General features: G+C 50.3%; 1 protein-coding gene across 2 annotated transcripts in view; it reads left to right on the forward strand.

Annotated features, from left to right (window-relative positions):
* LOC139421683 (FLII actin remodeling protein) overlaps positions 1 to 23,477 on the forward strand; it is a 76,498-nt gene that overhangs the window by 7,216 nt on the left and 45,805 nt on the right. Inside the window, exons 1-18 of one of the 2 annotated variants that reach the window (XM_071172774.1) lie at positions 205 to 216; positions 1,953 to 2,114; positions 3,096 to 3,199; positions 3,517 to 3,692; positions 6,523 to 6,680; positions 7,922 to 8,006; positions 8,228 to 8,375; positions 8,972 to 9,105; positions 9,779 to 9,901; positions 11,091 to 11,195; positions 13,991 to 14,170; positions 14,266 to 14,348; positions 16,558 to 16,632; positions 18,059 to 18,142; positions 21,822 to 21,993; positions 22,290 to 22,394; positions 22,509 to 22,700; positions 23,182 to 23,280. In XM_071172774.1, coding sequence (XP_071028875.1) covers positions 2,047 to 2,114; positions 3,096 to 3,199; positions 3,517 to 3,692; positions 6,523 to 6,680; positions 7,922 to 8,006; positions 8,228 to 8,375; positions 8,972 to 9,105; positions 9,779 to 9,901; positions 11,091 to 11,195; positions 13,991 to 14,170; positions 14,266 to 14,348; positions 16,558 to 16,632; positions 18,059 to 18,142; positions 21,822 to 21,993; positions 22,290 to 22,394; positions 22,509 to 22,700; positions 23,182 to 23,280 — 2,091 coding nt within the window. In that variant the 5' untranslated portion in view covers positions 205 to 216; positions 1,953 to 2,046. Of the gene's footprint in view, positions 1 to 204; positions 217 to 1,952; positions 2,115 to 3,095; positions 3,200 to 3,516; positions 3,693 to 6,522; positions 6,681 to 7,921; positions 8,007 to 8,227; positions 8,376 to 8,971; positions 9,106 to 9,778; positions 9,902 to 11,090; positions 11,196 to 13,990; positions 14,171 to 14,265; positions 14,349 to 16,557; positions 16,633 to 18,058; positions 18,143 to 21,821; positions 21,994 to 22,289; positions 22,395 to 22,508; positions 22,701 to 23,181; positions 23,281 to 23,477 lie in introns of those variants that run through there. The other variant, XM_071172773.1, reaches the window with a different exon arrangement.

A 23,477-nucleotide genomic window follows, 5' to 3' on the forward strand; every position in this document is an offset into this window, starting at 1 on the left:
TAACAGGCCTTATAACCTCTAGCAGGTGACTAACAGGCCTTATAACCTCTAATAACAACCTCAGCCACAACAGGTAGAACCTCTTATAATATGTTATAACAGGTGACTAACAGGCCTTATAACCTCTAATAACAGGCGACTAACAGGCCTTATAACCTCTAATAACAGGTCACTAACAGGCCTTATAACCTCTAATAACAACCTCAGCCACAACAGGTAGAACCTCTTATAATATGTTATAACAGGCGACTAACAGGCCTTATAACTTAAGCTATAACAGAATATAAATATATCATACATACAGTGCCTTCGGAAAGTATTCAGACCCTTTGACTTTTTCCACATTTTGTTACGTTACAGCCTTGTTTTAAAATTGATTAAATATTATTTTGTCTCTTACACACAATACCCTATAATGACATCACAATACCCTACAATGACATCACAATACCCTATAATGACATCACAATACCCTATAATGACATCACAATACCCTATAATGACGTCACAATGCCCTATAAGGACAAAGTGAATACAGGTTTTTAGAAATGAAATACCTTCTTTACATAAGTATTCAGACTCTTTGCTATGAGACGGGAAATGAAGCTCAAGTGCTTCCTGTTTCCGTTGATCATCTTTGAGATGTTTCTACAACTGGATTCTCTTTGGCCTGAATGTCAAGCGTCACGTCTGGAGGAAACCTGGCACCATCCTTACAGTGAAGCATGGTGGTGGCAGCATCATGCTGTTAGGATGTTTTTCAGCAGCAGGGACTGGGAGACTAGTCAGGGTCTAGGGAAAGATAAACTGAGAAAAGTACAAAGAGATCTTGATGTAAACCTGCTCCAGACCTCAGACTGGGGTCGAAGGTTCACCTTCCAACAGGACAACGACCCTAAGCACACAGCCAAGACAACAAAGGAGTGGCTTCGAGACAAGTCTCTGAATGTCCTTGAGTGGCCCAGCCAGAGCCCAAACTTGAACCCGATCGAACATCTCTGGAGAGACCTGAAAATATCTGTGCAGCAATGCTCCCCATCCAACCTGACAGAGCTTGAGAGGATCTGCAGAGAAGAATGGGAGAAACTCCCCAAATACAGGTGTGCCAAGCTTGTAGAACCATACCCAAGAAGACTTGAGGCTGTAATCGCTGCCAAAGGTGCTTCAACAAAGTACTGAGTAAAGGGTCAGAATACCTATGTATATGTGATATTTCAGTGTTTTTATTTGTAAAAATTAGCAAACATGAATAAAAAACAGTTTTTGCTTTTGTCATTATGGGGTATTGTGTGTAGATCGATTAGGTGGAAAAAAACAATTTAATTCATTTGAAAATAAGTCTGTAACGTGAAAAAAGTCAAGGGGTCTGAATACTTTCCGAAGGCACCATATCATAGATTATTCTCCTCCTCCTCCCAGCATCGATGCCGTCCCTAACCAGTTGTTTATCAACCTGCCTTATAACCTAATACCGACCCTCCTCCTCCCAGCATCGATGCCATCCCTAACCAGTTGTTCATCAACCTGCCTTATAACCTAATACCGACCCTCCTCCTCCTCCTCCTCCTCCCAGCATCGATGCCATCCCTAACCAGTTGTTCATCAACCTGCCTTTTAACCTAATACCGACCCTCCTCCTCCTCCCAGCATCGATGCCATCCCTAACCAGTTGTTTATCAACCTGCCTTATAACCTAATACCGACCCTCCTCCTCCTCCTCCCAGCATCGATGCCATCCCTAACCAGTTGTTCATCAACCTGCCTTATAACCTAATACCGACCCTCCTCCTCCTCCCAGCATCGATGCCATCCCTAACCAGTTGTTTATCAACCTGCCTTATAACCTAATACCGACCCTCCTCCTCCTCCTCCCAGCATCGATGCCATCCCTAACCAGTTGTTCATTAACCTGCCTTATAACCTAATACCGACCCTCCTCTTCCTCCTCCCAGCATCGATGCCATCCCTAACCAGTTGTTCATCAACCTGACTGACCTGCTGTACCTGGACCTGAGTGACAACAAGCTGGACAGCCTCCCCCCTCAGATGAGACGCCTCGTCCACCTGCAGACCCTCATCCTAAACAACAATCCCCTGATGCACGCCCAGCTACGGTACGAAGCATTATAACACATTATAAGCGTGCTTCTACACCTGCATTGCTTGCTGTTTGGGGTTTTAGGCTGGGTTTCTGTACAGCACTTTGAGATATCAGCTGATGTACGAAGGGCTATATAAATAAATTTGATTTGATTTGAATGCACGCCCAGCTATGGTACCAAGCATTATAACACATTATAACCATCTGAATGCACGCCCAGCTATGGTACCAAGCATTATAACACATTATAACCATCTGAAGAATGCACGCCCAGCTATGGTACCAAGCATTATAACACATTATAACCCCCTGATGCACACCCAGTTATATGGTTTATAACCCCCTGATGCACACCCAGCTGTGATATGGTTTATAACACCTTAATACACATTACCCCCTGATGCACACCCAGCTATGATATGGTTTATAACACCTTAATACACATTACCCCCTGATGCACACCCAGCTATGATATGGTTTATAACACCTTAATACACATTACCCCCTGATGCACACCCAGCTATGATATGGTTTATAACACCTTAATACACATTACCCCCTGATGCACACCCAGCTATGATATGGTTTATAACACCTTAATACACATTACCCCCTGATGCACACCCAGCTATGATATGGTTTATAACACCTTAATACACATTACCCCCTGATGCACACCCAGCTGTGATATGGTTTATAACACCTTAATACACATTACCCCCTGATGCACACCCAGCTATGATATGGTTTATAACACCTTAATACACTTTATAACCCCCTGATGCACGCCCAGCTATAATATGAAGGTTTATAACCCCCTGATGCACGCCCAGCTATAATATGAAGGTTTATAACACCTTAATACACATTATAACCCCCTGATGCACGCCCAGCTATAATATGAAGGTTTATAACACCTTAATACACATTATAACCCCCTGATGCACGCCCAGCTATGGTACGAAGCTTTCTAAGTCCTCCTGTGTGTGAGCAGCCAGCTGCCAGCCATGGTGGCCCTCCAGACTCTCCACCTGAGGAGCACCCAGAGAACCCAGAGCAACATGCCTACCAGTCTGGAGGGACTGGTACACCTGGCAGGTAACACACACACACACACACCTGGCAGGTAACACACACACACCTGGCAGGTAACACACATACACCTGGCAGGTAACACACACACCTGGCAGGTAACACACACACACACCTGGCAGGTAACACACATACACACCTGGCAGGTAACACACACACACACCTGGCAGGTAACACACACACACACACACACACCTGGCAGGTAACACACACACACACCTGGCAGTTAACACACACACACACACACACACCTGGCAGGTAACACACACCCAAGCCAAGACTAAAGTCAGGAAATGAATGTCCTTTATGTGGTCTCTCCTTAGACGTGGACCTGTCCTTCAACGACCTGAGTCGAGTTCCTGAGTGTCTCTATACGCTGAGCAGTCTGAAGCGTCTCAACCTCTCCTCCAATCAGATCTCGGAGCTCTCCCTCTGCATCGACCAATGGACTCAGCTAGAGACACTCAACCTCAGCAGGAACCAACTCACATCACTGCCTGTAAGAACATGTCTCTCTCTCTCTCTCTCTCTCTCTGTCTCTCTCTGTCTCTCTCTCTCTCTCTGTCTCTCTCTCTCTCTCTGTCTCTCTCTGACATTATAACACCCTAATACACATTATAACCCCTTGTACTTAGCTATGGTACGACCCTTTATAACATGTTATAACCCCCCTGATGCACGCCCAGCTACTGTACAAAACTTTATAACACATTATAACACCCTAATACACATTATAACCCCTTGTACTTAGTTAGCTATGGTACGACCCTTTATAACACATTATAACCCCCCTGATGCACGCCCTGCTATATAAACATAACACTCAGAACAGGTTTTCCATAAGATAGACATTTCAAGGTTTATATAATCAGCTTTGTACAGTGTTTTAGCAATGTGAAAATAGTTGTAGTATGAATAGTGGGGGAAGATAAATAAACAGATAATTATGGGTTGTATTTACAATGTTGTTTGTTCTCCACTGGTTTCCCTGTTCTCATGGCAACGGGCCACACATCGTGCTGCTGTGACGGCACATTTGTGGTATTTGACCTAACAGATATGGGAGTTTATCAATGTTGGATTTGTTTTCTAATTCTTTGTGTGTCTGTGTAATCGTGTGTCTCTAATATGGTCATGTATTTGGCAGGAGGTATTTGGCAGGAGGTTAGGAAGTGCAGATCAGTTTCCAACACCCCATTTTAATCAATTTTAGAGGCACTGGTTGTCCCAGGACAACCATGGTGTTTCCTGTCCCAGGTAGTTGGACATGTTCAACCGTGGTGTTTCCTGTCCCAGGTAGTTGGACACGTTCAACCATGGTATTTCCTGTCCCAGGTAGTTGGACATGTTCAACCGTGGTGTTTCCTGTCCCAGGTAGTTGGACACGTTCAACCATGGAATTTCCTGTCCCAGGTAGCTGGACATGTAGACCTTGATCTGTTGGTGACAGTAGGTCATCTGATCTATTGGTGACAGTAGGTAATCTGGGTAGACCTGGATCTGTTGGGGACAGTAGGTCATCTGGGTAGACCTGGATCTGTTGGGGACAGTAGGTCATCTGGGTAGACCTGGATCTGTTGGTGACAGTAGCTCATCTGGGTAGACCTGGATCTGTTGGTGATAGTAGCTCATCTGGGTAGACCTGGATCTGTTGGGGACAGTAGCTCATCTGGGTAGACCTTGATCTGTTGGTGACAGTAGGTCATCTGATCTATTGGTGACAGTAGGTAATCTGGGTAGACCTGGATCTGTTGGGGACAGTAGGTCATCTGGGTAGACCTGGATCTGTTGGGGACAGTAGGGCATCTGGGTAGACCTGGATCTGTTGGGGACAGTAGCTAATCTGGGTAGACCTGGATCTGTTGGTGACAGTAGCTCATCTGGGTAGACCTGGATCGGTTGGGGACAGTAGGTCATCTGATCTATTGGTGACAGTAGGTCATCTGATCTATTGGTGACAGTAGGTAATCTGGGTAGACCTGGATCTGTTGGGGACAGTAGGTCATCTGGGTAGACCTGGATCTGTTGGGGACAGTAGGTCATCTGATCTGTTGGGGACAGTAGGTCATCTGATCTGTTGGTGACAGTAGGTCATCTGGGTAGACCTGGATCTGTTGGGGACAGTAGGTCATCTGGGTAGACCTGGATCTGTTGGGGACAGTAGGTCATCTGGGTAGACCTGGATCTGTTGGGGACAGTAGGGCATCTGATCTGTTGGGGACAGTAGGTCATCTGGGTAGACCTGGATCTGTTGGGGACAGTAGGTCATCTGATCTGTTGGTGACAGTAGGTCATCTGGATAGACCTGGATCTGTTGGTGACAGTAGGTCATCTGAGTAGACCTGGATCTGTTGGGGACAGTAGGTCATCTGATCTATTGGTGACAGTAGGTAATCTGGGTAGACCTGGATCTGTTGGGGACAGTAGGTCATCTGGGTAGACCTGGATCTGTTGGGGACAGTAGGGCATCTGGGTAGACCTGGATCTGTTGGGGACAGTAGCTAATCTGGGTAGACCTGGATCTGTTGGGGACAGTAGCTAATCTGGGTAGACCTGGATCTGTTGGTGACAGTAGCTCATCTGGGTAGACCTGGATCGGTTGGGGACAGTAGGTCATCTGATCTGTTGGTGACAGTAGGTCATCTGATCTGTTGGTGACAGTAGGTCATCTGGGTAGACCTGGATCTGTTGGGGACAGTAGGTCATCTGATCTGTTGGTGACAGTAGCTCATCTGATCTGTTGGTGACAGTAGGTCATCTGATCTGTTGGGGACAGTAGGTCATCTGATCTGTTGGTGACAGTAGGTCATCTGATCTGTTGGTGACAGTAGGTCATCTGATCTGTTGGTGACAGTAGGTCATCTGATCTGTTGGGGACAGTAGGTCATCTGATCTGTTGGGGACAGTAGGTCATCTGATCTGTTGGTGACAGTAGGTCATCTGATCTGTTGGTGACAGTAGCTCATCTGATCTGTTGGGGACAGTAGGTCATCTGATCTGTTGGTGACAGTAGGGCATCTGATCTGTTGGGGACAGTAGGTCATCTGATCTGTTGGGGACAGTAGGTCATCTGATCTGTTGGGGACAGTAGGTCATCTGATCTGTTGGTGACAGGTCATCTGATCTGTTGGGGACAGTAGGTCATCTGATCTGTTGGGGACAGTAGGTCATCTGATCTGTTGGTGACAGTAGCTCATCTGGGTAGAGCAGCATTCTGACCTCATCTTTGAGGGTGAGTTCAGGGGCTGCAGATGGGTCCAACAACACTGCTCGTAGACGTCAAACAGGTTTGGACTTAAACTGCACCCTCTGTCTCTGTCTCTCTCCAGTCTGCTATCTGTAAGCTGGGGAAGTTGAAGAAGCTTTATGTGAACAGTAACAAGCTGGACTTTGATGGAGTTCCGTCTGGCGTGGGGAAGTTATCCAGTCTGCAGGAGTTCATGGCTGCTAACAACAACCTGGAACTAATACCCGAGGGACTCTGTAGGTGGGTACCTCACGTCATACTCGAGGGACTCTGTAGGTGGGTACCTCACGTCATACTCGAGGGACTCTGTAGGTGGGTACCTCACGTCATACCCGAGGGACTCTGTAGGTGGGTACCTCACGTCATACCTGAGGGACTCTGTAGGTGGGTACCTCACGTCATACCCGAGGGACTCTGTAGGTGGGTACCTCACGTCATACCCGAGGGACTCTATAGGTGGGTACCTCACGTCATACCTGAGGGACTCTGTAGGTGGGTACCTCACGTCATACCTGAGGGACTCTGTAGGTGGGTACATCACGTCATACTCGAGGGACTCTGTAGGTGGGTACCTCACGTCATACCTGAGGGACTCTGTAGGTGGGTACCTCACGTCATACCTGAGGGACTCTGTAGGTGGGTACATCACGTCATACTCGAGGGACTCTGTAGGTGGGTACCTCACGTCATACCCGAGGGACTCTGTAGGTGGGTACCTCACGTCATACCCGAGGGACTCTGTAGGTGGGTACCTCACGTCATACCCGAGGGACTCTGTAGGTGGGTACCTCACGTCATACCCGAGGGACTCTGTAGGTGGATACCTCACGTCATACCCGAGGGACTCTGTAGGTGGGTACCTCACGTCATACCCAAGGGACTCTGTAGGTGGGTACCTCACGTCACACTCGAGGGACTCTGTAGGTGGGTACCTCACGTCACACTCGAGGGACTCTGTAGGTGGGTACCTCACGTCATACCTGAGGGACTCTGTAGGTGGGTACCTCACGTCATACCCGAGGGACTCTGTAGGTGGGTACCTCACGTCATACCTGAGGGACTCTGTAGGTGGGTACATCACGTCATACTCGAGGGACTCTGTAGGTGGGTACCTCACGTCATACTCGAGGGACTCTGTAGGTGGGTACCTCACGTCATACTCGAGGGACTCTGTAGGTGGGTACCTCACGTCATACTCGAGGGACTCTGTAGGTGGGTACCTCACGTCATACTCGAGGGACTCTGTAGGTGGGTACCTCACGTCATACCCGAGGGACTCTGTAGGTGGGTACATCACGTCATACCCGAGGGACTCTGTAGGTGGGTACCTCACGTCATACCTGAGGGACTCTGTAGGTAGACACACACTTAAGGCATGCTTCCCAGCCGGTATTTCATAATGCCATTTTGTGACATGTTTTGATGTTTTGGACCGTACCTGCTGTGTAGTGGATCAACTTGTTGTTGTTGTTGTTGTGTAGGTGTGGGAAGCTGAAGAAGTTGGTTCTGAATAAGAATCGTCTGGTGACTCTTCCTGAAGCCATCCACTTCCTCGTCGACCTAGAGGTACACACTGTCCTCTGTTCTAGATTCTAGATGTTCTGCCCTGTGTTCTAGGTTCTAACTGTTCTAGGCTCTAAATGTTCTAGGTGGTTTGCCCTGTGTTCTAGGTTCTAGACATTCTACACTGTGTTCTAGGTTCAAAATGTTCTAGATGTTCTGTTCTAGGTTTTAGATGTTCTAGATGTTCTAGGTTGTAAGTGTTCTCTCCTCTGTGTGTGTTCTAGGTCCTAGATGTACGTGAGAACCCCAACCTGGTGATGCCTCCCAAGCCGGTGGACAGGACAGCAGAGTGGTACAACATCGACTTCTCTCTTCAGAACCAACTGAGACTGGCTGGAGCATCCCCTGCTGTAATATCTGCTGCAGGGGGAGGTGGGTCTAGGTCCTGGGGAGGTGGGTCTAGGTCCTGGGGAGGTGGGTCTAGGTCCTGGGGAGGTGGGTCTAGGTCCTGGGGAGGTGGGTCTAGGTCCTGGGGAGGTGGGTCTAGGTCCTGGGGAGGTGGGTCTAGGTCCGGGGGGTCTAGGTCCGGGTCTGGGTGAGGTGGGTCTGGGTCTAGGAGAGGTGGGTCTAGGGGAGGTGGGTCTAGGGGAGGTGGGGGTCTAGGGGAGGTGGGGGTCTAGGGGAGGTGGGGGTCTGGGGAGGTGGGGGTCTGGGTGAGGTGGGGGTCTGGGTGAGGTGGGGGTCTGGGTGAGGTGGGGGTCTGGGTGAGGTGGGGGTCTGGGTCTAGGGGAGGTGGGTCTGGGTCTAGGGGAGGTGGGTCTGGGTCTAGGGGAGGTGGGTCTGGGTCTAGGGGAGGTGGGTCTGAGGGAGGTGAAATTCCCCCCCCCACTGCTACACACTGATACACTGTCCATCCAGACCTGTCTGTGGACCAGACAGAGAAATGCACTGACTTGCTTTAGAAACGCTCAATACATTTTGTGTGTGTGTGTGTGTGTGTGTGTGTGTGTGTGTGTGTGTGTGTGTAGCGGCCAGCCCACGGGACCCCCTGGCGAGGAAGATGAGGCTGAGGAGGAGGAAGGACAGTAGTCAAGACGACCAAGCTAAACAGGTCCTCAAGGGGATGAGTGATGTCACACAAGAGAAGAACAAGAGTTTCGAGGTAGGGAGGGGTGGCGGGGGTGGATGGAGTAGAGAGGGGGGGTGGATGGAGTAGAGGGGGATGGGGGTTTGGAAGGGAGGGAGGGGGGGTAGATTGAGGAGAAAGGGGGATGGAGTAGAGGGGGTGGGGGGTTGGAAGGGAGGGGTGGATGGATGAGGTGGAGGGAGGGAGGGAGAAGAGGGGTGGATGGAGAAGCGAGTGAGGGAGGAAGAGAGGGAGGGGTGGATGGAGAAGCGAGTGAGGGAGGAGAGAGGGAGGGGTGGATGGATGGATGGAGGAGAGTGGGAGGGGTGGATGGAGGAGTGGGAGGGGTGGATGGATGGAGGGGGAGGGAGGGAGGAAGGGGTGGATGGAGGAGAGAGGGAGCGGGGTGGATGGGGGAGGGGTGGATGGATGGAGGAGAGTGGGAGGGGTGGATGGAGGAGTGGGAGGGGTGGATGGATGGAGGGGGAGGGAGGGAGGAAGGGGTGGATCGAGGAGAGTGAGGGAGGGGTGGATGAGGGAGAGAGGGATGAACATATGGGTTTCATTCCTAGATTGAAAGGAGCTAGTCCTCCTAGATTTACACCCACCAGCATCCTCTGTTGGGAACCTGCCAATGACTTGCTTCAAATGAAACCGAGCCCTTACTGTGTGTGTGTGTGTGTGTGTGTGTGTGTGTGTGTGTGTGTAGGAGAACGGCGATCAGAAGTATGGGGAACTGAATGCGTCGTTGGGACACACGCGTCGTTGGGACAAGAGTCTGGAGAAACCACAGCTGGACTACTCCGAGTTCTTCATGGAGGATGTAGGACAGGTAGGCCCAGCGGCATTCAGTGGGGGGGGGGGGGGGGGGGGTAGATGACTCCATTATGGCTCTAATCTGATAGTGGGGGGGAGGGGGGTAGATGTCTCCATTATGGCTCTAGAGTCTTGAGAAACCACAGCTGGACTACTCCGAGTTCTTCATGGAGGATGTAGGACAGGTAGGCCCAGCGGCTATCAGTGGGGGGGTAGATGACTCTATTATGGCTCTAGAGTCTGGAGAAACCACAGCTGGACTACTCCGAGTTCTTCATGGAGGATGTAGGACAGGTAGGCCCAGCGGCTATCAGTGGGGGGGTAGATGACTCTATTATGGCTCTAGAGTCTGGAGAAACCACAGCTGGACTACTCCGAGTTCTTCATGGAGGATGTAGGACAGGTAGGCCCAGCGGCTATCAGTGGGGGGGTAGATGACTCTATTATGGCTCTAGAGTCTGGAGAAACCACAGCTGGACTACTCCGAGTTCTTCATGGAGGACGTAGGACAGGTAGGCCCAGCGGCGTTCAGTTGGGGGGGAGGGGGGGGGGGGGGTAGATGACTCCATTATGGCTCTAGAGTCTGGAGAAACCACACCTGGACTACTCCGAGTTCTTCATGGAGGATGTAGGACAGGTAGGCCCAGCGGCTATCAGTGGGGGAGGGGGGGGGGGGGGGGGGGGGGTAGATGACTCCATTATGGCCCTAAAGTCTGGAGAAACCACAGCTGGACTACTCCGAGTTCTTCATGGAGGATGTAGGACAGGTAGGCCCAGCGGCATTCAGTGGGGGGGGGGGGGTAGATGACTCCATTATGGCTCTAATCTGATAGTGGGGGGGTAGATGTCTCCATTATGGCTCTAATCTGATAGTGGGGGGTAGATGTCTCCATTATGGCTCTAATCTGATAGTGGGGGGGTAGATGTCTCCATTATGGCTCAAATCTGATAGTGGGGGGGTAGATGACTCTATTATGGCTCTAATCTGATAGTGGGGGGGGGGGGTAGATGACTCCATTATGGCTCTAATCTGATAGGGGGGGGGGGGGGGGGGGGGGTAGATGTCTCCATTATGGCTCTAATCTGATAGTGGGGGGTAGATGTCTCCATTATGGCTCTAATCTGATAGTGGGGGAGGTTTGTGTTTGAGCGTGTGTGTGCAGTTGTACTGTTCTAACTGTGTGTGTGTGTGTGTGTGTGTGTAGGTTCCTGGTGTGTTTGTGTGGCAGATAGAGAACTTTGTTCCGATGCAGGTAGACGAGGCGTTCCAGGGGAAGTTCTACGAGGCTGACTGCTACATCATCCTCAAGGTAACACACACACACACACACACACACACACACACACACACACACACACACACACTGCTACATCATCCTCAAGGTAACACACACACACACACACTGCTACATCATCCTCAAGGTAACACACACACACACACACACACACTGCTACATCATCCTCAAGGTAACACACACACACACACACTGCTACATCATCCTCAAGGTAACACACACACACACACACACACACACACACACTGCTACATCATCCTCAAGGTAACACACACACACACACACACTGCTACATCATCCTCAAGGTAACACACACACACACACACACACTGCTACATCATCCTCAAGGTAACACACACACACACACACACACACACACTGCTACATCATCCTCAAGGTAACACACACACACACACACACACACACACTGCTACATCATCCTCAAGGTAACACACACACACACACTGCTACATCATCCTCAAGGTAACACACACACACACTGCTTCATCGTCCCCTTTTAACACACACACACACACTGCTTCATCGTCGTCATGGTAACACACACACACACACACACTGCTACATCATCCTCAAGGTAACACACACACACACACACACACTGCTACATCATCCTCAAGGTAACACACACACACTGCTTCATCGTCCTCATGGTAACACACACACACACACACACTGCTACATCATCCTCAAGGTAACACACACACACACACACACACACACACTGCTACATCATCCTCAAGGTAACACACACACACACACACACACTGCTACATCATCCTCAAGGTAACACACACACACACACACTGCTACATCATCCTCAAGGTAACACACACACACACACACACACTGCTACATCATCCTCAAGGTAACACACACACACACACACACACACACACTGCTACATCATCCTCAAGGTAACACACACACACACTGCTACATCATCCTCAAGGTAACACACACACACACACACACACACACACACTGCTACATCATCCTCAAGTTAACACACACACACACACACACACACACACACTGCTACATCGTCCCCTTTTAACACACACACACACACTGCTTCATCGTCCTCATGGTAACACACACACACACACACACACACTGCTACATAATCATCCAATCAGGGCTCTGTGTGTCATCTAGTATAGCATAATATAAGTCTATAGGGCCAGACATGAGCCAAACTGTTCTGGTCAGGCCTGGTGAATCTGTACCGGTCAGGCCTGGTTGAATCTGTACCGGTCAGGCCTGGTTGAATCTGTACCGGTCAGGCCTGGTTGAATCTGTACCGGTCAGGCCTGGTTGAATCTGTACCGGTCAGGCCTGGTTGAATCTGTACCGGTCAGGCCTGGTTGAATCTGTACCGGTCAGGCCTGGTTGAATCTGTACCGGTCACGCCTGGTTGAATCTGTACCGGTCACGCCTGGTTGAATCTGTACCGGTCACGCCTGGTTGAATCTGTACCGGTCACGCCTGGTTGAATCTGTACCGGTCAGGCCTGGTTGAATCTGTACCGGTCAGGCCTGGTTGAATCTGTACCGGTCAGGCCTGGTTGAATCTGTACCGGTCAGGCCTGGTTGAATCTGTACCGGTCAGGCCTGGTTGAATCTGTACCGGTCAGGCCTGGTTCAAATCAAATCAAATGTATTTATTGAGCCCTTCGTACATCAGCTGATATCTCAAAGTGCTGTACAGAAACCCAGCCTAAAACCCCAAACAGTAAGCAATGCAGGTGTAGAAGCACGGTGGCTAGGAAAAACTCCCTAGAAAGGCCAAAACCTAGGAAGAAACATAGCAGCACAGTACTGTTGAGGTTTGCCCTGTAAAGTGTATAGAAAACATGCTAGCTAGCAGCACAGTAATGTTGAGGTTTGCCCTGTAAAGTGTATAGAAAACATGCTAGCTAGCAGCACAGTACCGTTGAGGTTTGCCCTGTAAAGTGTATAGAAAACATGCTAGCTAGCAGCACAGTACTGTTGAGGTTTGCCCTGTAAAGTGTATAGAAAACATGCTAGCTAGCAGCACAGTAATGTTGAGGTTTGCCCTGTAAAGTGTATAGAAAACATGCTAGCTAGCAGCACAGTACCGTGTTGAGGTTTGCCCTGTAAAGTGTATAGAAAACATGCTAGCTAGCAGCACAGTACTGTTGAGGTTTGCCCTGTAAAGTGTATAGAAAACATGCTAGCTAGCAGCACAGTACTGTTGAGGTTTGCCCTGTAAAGTGTATAGAAAACATGCTAGCTAGCAGCACAGTACTGTTGAGGTTTGCCCTGTAAAGTGTATAGAAAACATGCTAGCTAGCAGCACAGTACTGTTGAGGTTTGCCCTGTAAAGTGTATAGAAAACATGCTAGCTAGCAGCACAGTAATGTTGAGGTTTGCCCTGTAAAGTGTATAGAAAACATGCTAGCTAGCAGCACAGTAATGTTGAGGTTTGCCCTGTAAAGTGTATAGAAAACATGCTAGCTAGCAGCACAGTACTGTTGAGGTTTGCCCTGTAAAGTGTATAGAAAACATGCAAGCTAGCAGCACAGTACTGTTGAGGTTTGCCCTGTAATGTGACTGGTTTAATAGTGTCTACTGTAGGGTCTAGCAGTTAGTCTGTACAGAACACCACACAGTGAAGCCTCATTTCCATGAGACAACATATGATTTCATATTGTTCTGTTATGTAGTTATGTAGTAACCTAGTAACTCCCCCTCCTCTACCCCGCCACCTCTCCTCTACCCCCCCACCCCTCCTCCGCCACCTCTCCTCTGAACTCCTCTACCCCCCAGACGTTCCTGGACGACAACGGAGCCCTGAACTGGCAGATATTCTACTGGATCGGTCAGGAAGCTACGCTGGATAAGAAGGCAGGGTCTGCCATCCACGCCGTCAACCTCCGTAACTACCTGGGGGCAGAGTGTCGGACCATCAGAGAGGAGATGGGAGACGAGTCCGAGGAGTTCAGCGCTGTAGGTCCACACACACACACACATACACACACACACACACACACACACACACACACGGCCTGTAGAAAACCTTGCCAACTCTTCTGCCCCACCAGGTGTTTGAAAATGACATCTCCTACATTGAGGGGGGGACAGCCAGTGGCTTCTATACTGTGGAGGACACACACTATACTGTCAGGTAAGGAGGGGGGGGGTACACTATACTGTCAGGTAAGGAGGGGGGGGGGGGGGGTACACTATACTGTCAGGTAAGGAGGAGGGGGGTGGCACACTATACTGTCAGGTAAGGAGGGGGGGGGTACACTATACTGTCAGGTAAGGAGAGGGGGGGTACACACTATACTGCCAGGTAAGGAGAGGGGGGGGGGTACACACTATACTGTCAGGTAAGGAGAGGGGGGGTACACACTATACTGTCAGGTAAGGAGGGGGGGCACACTATACTGTCAGGTAAGGAGGGGGGGCACACTATACTGTCAGGTAAGGAGGGGGGGGTGGGTACACACTATACTGTCAGGTAAGGGGGGGGGGGTACACTATACTGTCAGGTAAGGAGGAGGGGGGTACACACTATACTGTCAGGTAAGGGGGGGGGGGGGTACACTATACTGTCAGGTAAGGAGGGGGGGGGTACACACTATACTGTCAGGTAAGGAGAGGGGGGGTACACACTATACTGCCAGGTAAGGAGAGGGGGGGGGTACACACTATACTGTCAGGTAAGGGGGGGGGTACACACTATACTGTCAGGTAAGGAGGGGGGGGGCACACTATACTGTCAGGTAAGGAGGGGGGGTACACACTATACTGTCAGGTAAGGAGGGGGGGGTACACACTATACTGTCAGGTAAGGAGGGGGGGGTACACACTATACTGTCAGGTAAGGAGGAGGGGGGGTACACACTATACTGTCAGGTAAGGAGGGGGGGGGGAAACTAGACTGTCAGGTAAGGAGGGGGGGGTACACACTATACTGTCAGGTAAGGAGGGGGGGGGGTACACACTATACTGTCAGGTAAGGAGGAGGGGGGGTACACACTATACTGTCAGGTAAGGAGGGGGGGGGGCACACTATACTGTCAGGTAAGGAGGGGGGGTACACTATACTGTCAGGTAAGGAGGGGGGGTACACACTATACTGTCAGGTAAGGGGGGGGGGTACACTATACTGTCAGGTAAGGAGAGGGGGGGTACACTATACTGTCAGGTAAGGAGGAGGGGGGGTACACACTATACTGTCAGGTAAGGAGGGGGGGGCACACTATACTGTCATGTAAGGAGGGGGGGGTACACACTAAACTGTCAGGTAAGGAGGAGGGGGGGTACACACTAAACTGTCAGGTAAGGAGGAGGGGGGGTACACACTATACTGTCAGGTAAGGAGGGGGGGCACACTATACTGTCATGTAAGGAGGGGGGGGGTACACACTAAACTGTCAGGTAAGGAGGAGGGGGGGTACACACTACTGTCATGTAAGGAGGAGGGGGGGTACACACTATACTGTCAGGTAAGGAGGGGGGGGCACACTATACTGTCAGGTAAGGAGGGGGGGGCACACTATACTGTCAGGTAAGGAGGAGGGGGGGTACACACTATACTGTCAGGTAAGGAGGGGCACACTATACTGTCAGGTAAGGAGGAGGGGGGGTACACACTATACTGTCAGGTAAGGAGGGGGTGGGCACACTATACTGTCTGGTAAGGAGGAGGGGGGGTACACACTATACTGTCAGGTAAGGAGGAGGGGGGGGTACACACTATACTGTCAGGTAAGGAGGGGGGGGGGGCACACTATACTGTCAGGTAAGGAGGGGGGGCACACTATACTGTCAGGTAAGGAGGAGGTGGGGTACACTATACTGTCAGGTAAGGAGGGGGGGTACACTATACTGTCAGGTAAGGAGGGGGGGTACACACTATACTGTCAGGTAAGGAGGGGGGGTACACACTATACTGTCAGGTAAGGAGGAGGTGGGGTACACTATACTGTCAGGTAAGGAGGGGGGGTACACTATACTGTCAGGTAAGGAGGGGGGGTACACACTATACTGTCAGGTAAGGAGGGGGGGTACACACTATACTGTCAGGTAAGGAGAGGGGGGGTACACACTATACTGTCAGGTAAGGAGGGGGAGGCACACTATACTGTCAGGTAAGGAGGGGGGTTACACACTATACTGTCAGGTAAGGAGGAGGGGGGGGGTACACACTATACTGTCAGGTAAGGAGGAGGTGGGGTACACACTATATTGTCAGGTAAGGAGGGGGGGGAACACTATACTGTCAGGTAAGGAGGGGGGGAGGTACACACTATACTGTCAGGTAAGGAGGGGGACTGTGTGGGGGGGGGGTGTACCAACTCTAAGTGTGTGTGTGTGTGTTCCAGGTTGTATCGTGTTTATGGGAAGAAGAACATCCGTCTGGAGTCGGTTCCTCTGAAGGCCTCGTCCCTGGACCCACGGTGAGTTCTGTTGTCATGGAGATGGACAGTCTGTTTTAGCATGGACAACACCATGGAGGGCTTTACAGACTGACAATACTGTTGTCATGGAGATGGACAGCACCATGGAGGGCTTTACAGACTGACAACACTGTCATGGAGATGGACAGCACCATGGAGGGCTTTACAGACTGACAATACTGTTGTCATGGAGATGGACAGCACCATGGAGGGCTTTACAGACTGACAATACTGTTGTCATGGAGATGGACAGCACCATGGAGGGCTTTACAGATTGACAATACTGTTGTCATGGAGATGGACAGCACCATGGAGGGCTTTACAGACTGACAATACTGTTGTCATGGAGATGGACAGCACCATGGAGGGCTTTACAGACTGACAATACTGTTGTCATGGAGATGGACAGCACCATGGAGGGCTTTACAGACTGACAATACTGTTGTCATGGAGATGGACAGCACCATGGAGGGCTTTACAGACTGACAATACTGTTGTCATGGAGATGGACAGCACCATGGAGGGCTTTACAGACTGACAATACTGTTGTCATGGAGATGGACAGCACCATGGAGGGCTTTACAGACTGACAATACTGTTGTCATGGAGATGGACAGCACCATGGAGGGCTTTACAGACTGACAATACTGTTGTCATGGAGATGGACAGCACCATGGAGGGCTTTACAGACTGACAATACTGTTGTCATGGAGATGGACAGCACCATGGAGGGCTTTACATACTGACAATACTGTTGTCATGGAGATGGATAGTGTGTTTTATGGTTCCTATAGTTCTAATGTTCTGTGTTCCTGTAGTTCTAATGTTCTGTGTTCCTGTAGTTCTGTAGTCCTAATGTTCTGTGTTCCTGTAGTTCTGTAGTTCTAATGTTCTGTGTTCCTGTAGTTCTGTAGTTCTAATGTTCTGTGTTCCTGTAGTTCTGTAGTTCTAATGTTCTGTGTTCCTGTAGTTCTAATGTTCTGTGTTCCTGTAGTTCTAATGTTCTGTGTTCCTGTAGTTCTAATGTTCTGTGTTCCTGTAGTTCTAATGTTCTGTGTTCCTGTAGTTCTAATGCTCTGTGTTCCTGTAGTTCTAATGTTCTGTGTTCCTGTAGTTCTAATGTTCTGTGTTCCTGTAGTTCTAATGTTCTGTGTTCCTGTAGTTCTAATGCTCTGTGCTCCTGTAGTTCTAATGTTCTGTGTTCCTGTAGTTCTAATGCTCTGTGTTCCTGTAGTTCTAATGCTCTGTGTTTCTGTAGTCCTAATGTTCTGTGTTCCTGTAGTCCTAATGTTCTGTGTTTCTGTAGTCCTAATGCTCTGTGTTCCTGTAGTTCTGTAGTTCTAATGCTCTGTGTTCCTGTAGTTCTGTAGTTCTAATGCTCTGTGTTCCTGTAGTTCTGTAGTTCTAATGCTCTGTGTACCTGTAGGTTTGTCTTCCTGGTGGATACGGGTCTGGAGATTCTCATCTGGAGAGGAGCCAACGCTACTCTGGCCGGTACCACTAAGGCCCGGTAATTAATACATACCATCACTACTCTGGCCGGTACCACTAAGGCCCGGTAACTAACACACACCAACACTACTCTGGCCGGTACCACTAAGGCCTGGTAACTAACACACACCAACACTACTCTGGCTGGTACCTCTAAATCAAAAATCTAATCAAATGTATTTATAAAGCCCTTCTTACATCAGCTGATATCTCAAAGTGCTGTACAGAAACCCAGCCTAAAACCCCAAACAGCAAGCAATGCAGGTGTAGAAGCACGGTGGCTAGGAAAAACTCTCTAGAAAGGCCAAAACCTAGGAAGAAACCTAGAGAGGAACCAGGCTATGTGGGTGGCCAGTCCTCTTCTGGCTGTGCCAGGTGGAGATTATTAACCTAGAGAGGAACCAGGCTCTGAGGGGTGGCCAGTCTTCTTCTGGCTGTGCCGGGTGGAAATTATAACAGAACATGGCCAAGATGTTCATAAATGACCAGCAGGGTCAAATAATCACAGTAGTTGTTGAGGGTGCAACAAGTCAGCACCTCAGGAGTAAATATTAGTTGGCTATTCATAGCTGATCATTCAGAGTATCTCTACCACTCCTGCTTTCTCTAGAGAGTTGAAAACAGCAGGTCTGGGATAGGTAGCACGTCCGGTGAACAGGTCAGGGTTCCATAGCCGCAGGCAGAACAGTTGAAACTGGAGCAGCAGCACGGCCAGGTGGACTGGGGACAGCAAGGAGTCATCAGGCCAGGCAGTCCTGAGGCATGGTCCTAGGGCCCCGGTCCTCCGAGAGAGAAAGAAAGAAAGAAAGAGAGAGAGAATTTGAGAGAGCACACTTAAATTCACACAGGACACCGGATAAGACAGGAGAAATACTCCAGATATAACAGACTGACCCTAGCCCCCCGACACATAAAGTACTGCAGCATAAATACTGGAGGCTGAGACAGGAGGTGTCAGGAGACACTGTGGCCCCATCCGAGGACACCCCAGGACAGGGCCAAACAGGCAGGATATAACCCCACCCACTTTGCCAAAGCACAGCCCCCACACCACTAGAGGGATATCTTCAACCACCAACTTACCACAAAGATCTCTGCCACGGCACAACCCAAGTGGGGGCGCCAACCCAGACAGGAAGACCACGTCAGCGACTCAACCCAGTGACTCATGGAAGAGCACCAGTAAGCCAGTGAGTCAGCCCCTGTAATAGGGTTAGAGGCAGAGAATCCCAGTGGAAAGAGGGGAACCGGCCAGGCAGAGACAGCAAGGGCGGTTCGTTGCTCCAGAGCCTTTCCGTTCACTTTCACACTTCTGGGCCAGACTACACTCAAGCATATGACCCACTGAAGAGATGAGTCTTCAGTAAAGACTTAAAGGTTGAGACCGAGTTTGCGTCTCTCACATGGGTAGGCAGACCATTCTATATAAATGGAGCTCTATAGGAGAAAGCCCTGTCTCCAACTTTTTGCTTAGAAATTCTAGGGACAATTAGGAGGCCTGCGTCTTGTGACCGTAGCGTACGTGTAGGTATGTCCGGCAGGACCAAATCAGAGAGATAGGTAGGAGCAAGCCCATGTAATGTTTTGTAGGTTAGCAGTAAAACCTTGAAATCAGCCCTTGCTTTGACAGGAAGCCAGTGTAGGGAGGCTAGCACTGGAGTAATATGATCACATTTTTTGGTTCTAGTCAGGATTCTAGCAGCCGTATTTAGCACTAACTGAGGGGGGGGGGGGGGCGGCGTCCGCTGAGTCGGGGGGGGGGGCGGCGTCCGCTGAGTCGGGGGGGCGGCGCTGTTGAATGTACAGTTCTAAACACCTCACTCTGGCGTTTTTGAATCTAAACTTTATTTACACAATTGGCACAGCGTCATCTGGGCTTCGCAGTCATTGTAGATGAGAATTAGATCTCCCAATTGGCACAGCGTCATCTGGGCTTGGCAGTCATTGTAGATAAGAATTAGATCTTTTTACCTTTATTTAACTAGGCAAGTCAGTTAAGAAGAAATTCTTATTTACAATGACGGTCCACCGGGGAACAGTGTGTTAACTGCCTTGTTCAGGGGCAGGACGACAGCCTACCGGGGAACAGTGGGTTAACTGCCTTGTTCAGGGGAACAGTGGGTTAACTGCCTTGTTCAGGGGCAGGACGACAGCCTACCGGGGAACAGTGGGTTAACTGCCTTGTTCAGGGGCAGGACGACAGCCTACCGGGGAACAGTGGGTTAACTGCCTTGTTCAGGGGAACAGTGGGTTAACTGCCTTGTTCAGGGGAACAGTGGGTTAACTGCCTTGTTCAGGGGAACAGTGGGTTAACTGCCTTGTTCAGGGGAACAGTGGGTTAACTGCCTTGTTCAGGGGAACAGGGGGTTAACTGCCTTGTTCAGGAGAACAGGGGGTTAACTGCCTTGTTCAGGGGAACAGGGGGTTAACTGCCTTGTTCAGGGGAACAGTGGGTTAACTGCCTTGTTCAGGGGCAGGACGACAGCCTACCGGGGAACAGTGGGTTAACTGCCTTGTTCAGGGGAACAGTGGGTTAACTGCCTTGTTCAGGGGCAGGACGACAGCCTACCGGGGAACAGTGGGTTAACTGCCTTGTTCAGGGGAACAGTGGGTTAAGTGCCTTGTTCAGGGGCAGGACGACAGCCTACCGGGGAACAGTGGGTTTACTGCGTTGTTCAGGGGCAGGACGACAGCCTACCGGGGAACAGTGGGTTAACTGCCTTGTTCAGGGGCAGGACGACAGCCTACCGGGGAACAGTGGGTTAACTGCCTTGTTCAGGGGCAGGACGACAGCCTACCGGGGAACAGTGGGTTAAGTGCCTTGTTCAGGGGCAGGACGACAGCCTACCGGGGAACAGTGGGTTAACTGCGTTGTTCAGGGGCAGGACGACAGCCTACCGGGGAACAGTGGGTTAACTGCCTTGTTCAGGGGCAGGACGACAGCCTACCGGGGAACAGTGGGTTAACTGCCTTGTTCAGGGGCAGGACGACAGCCTACCGGGGAACAGTGGGTTAACTGCCTTGTTCAGGGGAACAGTGGGTTAACTGCCTTGTTCAGGGGCAGGACGACAGCCTACCGGGGAACAGTGGGTTAACTGCCTTGTTCAGGGGCAGGACGACGGCCTACCGGGGAACAGTGGGTTAACTGCCTTGTTCAGGGGCAGGACGACAGCCTACCGGGGAACAGTGGGTTAACTACCTTGTTCAGGGGCAGGACGACAGCCTACCGGGGAACAGTGGGTTAACTGCCTTGTTCAGGGGCAGGACGACAGCCTACCGGGGAACAGTGGGTTAACTGCCTTGTTCAGGGGCAGGACGACAGCCTACCGGGGATCAGTGGGTTAACTGCCTTGTTCAGGGGAACAGTGGGTTAACTGCCTTGTTCAGGGGAACAGTGGGTTAACTGCCTTGTTCAGGGGAACAGTGGGTTAACTGCCTTGTTCAGGGGAACAGTGGGTTAACTGCCTTGTTCAGGGGAACAGTGGGTTAACTGCCTTGTTCAGGGGAACAGTGGGTTAACTGCCTTGTTCAGGGGAACAGTGGGTTAACTGCCTTGTTCAGGGGCATCTTGCAACCCTTTGGTTACAAGTCCAATGCTCTAACCACTAGAATACCTACCTGCTACCTGGTGTGTGTGTGCCTGCCCATGAATGTCTCTGACTGTGTGTGTGTGTGTGTGTGTGTGTGTGTGTGTGTAGGCTGTTTGCAGAGAAGATCAATAAGAACGAGCGTAAGGGGAAGGCAGAGATCACCACCCTGCAGCAGAGTCAGGAACCTCCTAACTTCTGGGAGGTGCTGGGAGGACAACCTGAAGAGATACGCAAACACGTCCCTGATGACTTCACACCCGTGCGACCCAAACTATACAAGGTACCCCCTGACCTCTGACCCCTGACCTCTAATCAGACACGTCCCTGATGACTTCACACCCGTACGACCCAAACTATACAAGGTACCCTCTGACCCCTGACCCCTAATCAGACACGTCCCTGATGACTTCACACCCATACGACCCAAACTACACGACCCCTGACATCTAATTATTTCGTTGGGTCTGGGCTAATGTTGTCTAGGTGGGTCTGGGCTAATGTTGTTGTCTAGGTGGGTCTGTGTCTGGGCTAATGTTGTTGTCTAGGTGGGTCTGGGCTAATGTTGTTGTTGTTTAGGTGGGTCTGGGTCTGGGATATCTGGAGCTCCCTCAAATAAACTACAAGCTGTCAGTGGAACACAAAGAGAAGGTCAAACTGGACAAACTGCCGGAACTACGACTGGTAACTATGGTGTAATTATGGGGTAACTATGGTGTAACTATGGGGTAACTATGGGGTAGTTAAACTGTGTAACCTGTTCTGTTATAATCAGTCTCTGTCTGTCTGTGTCTCTAGCTTCAGACCCTGCTGGACACTAAGGGAGTGTACATCCTGGACTGTCTGTCTGATGTGTTTATATGGATTGGGAGGAAGTCTCCTCGTCTTGTGAGAGCAGCCGCCCTGAAGCTAGGACAGGAAGTCTGCACTATGCTGCACCGCCCCAAACACGCTACTGTTACCAGGAACCTGGAGGGGACAGAGTGTCAGGTAGGCAGATACCCTCCTGGAGGTTTTAACTCCTACCCTGTTCCTGGAGAGAAACCCTCCTGGAGGTTTTAACTCCTACCCTGTTCCTGGAGACATACCCTCCTGTAGGTTTTAACTCCTACCCTGTTCCTGGAGAGAAACCCTCCTGGAGGTTTTAACTCCAACCCTGTTCCTGGAGACATACCCTCCTGGAGGTTTTAACTCCTACCCTGTTCCTGGAGAGATACCCTCCTGGAGGTTTTAACTCCTACCCTGTTCCTGGAGAGAAACCCTCCTGGAGGTTTTAACTCCAACCCTGTTCCTGGAGAGAAACCCTCCTGTAGGTTTTAACTCCAACCCTGTTCCTGGAGAGAGACCCTCTCTCTCTCTGTCTCTCTCTCTGTCTCTCTCTCTGTCTCTCTCTCTGTCTCTCTCTCTGTCTCTCTCTCTGTCTCTCTCTCCCTCTCTGTGTCTCTCTCTCTCTCTCTGTCTCTTTCTCCAGGTGTTTAAGTCTAAGTTTCAGAACTGGGATGATGTCCTGAAGGTGGACTACACCAGAGCAGCTGAGAGTGTAGAGCAACAGCAAGGATTACAGGGGAAGGTGAGTAACGGGGAAGGTGAGTAACACGACCTGTTGTGTAGGGGTGTATGCTAGCTATCAACTAGCTTGGTGTAGGGGTGTATGCTAGCTAGCTACAGGGGAAGGTGAGTAACACGACCTGTTGTGTAGGGGTGTATGCTAGCTATCAACTAGCTTGGTGTAGGGGTGTATGTTAGCTAGCTAGCGCCCTCTATCAA

The sequence above is a fragment of the Oncorhynchus clarkii genome, chromosome 12 (assembly GCF_045791955.1).
Source record: "Oncorhynchus clarkii lewisi isolate Uvic-CL-2024 chromosome 12, UVic_Ocla_1.0, whole genome shotgun sequence".
In the NCBI taxonomy this organism is placed as follows: domain Eukaryota; kingdom Metazoa; phylum Chordata; class Actinopteri; order Salmoniformes; family Salmonidae; genus Oncorhynchus; species Oncorhynchus clarkii.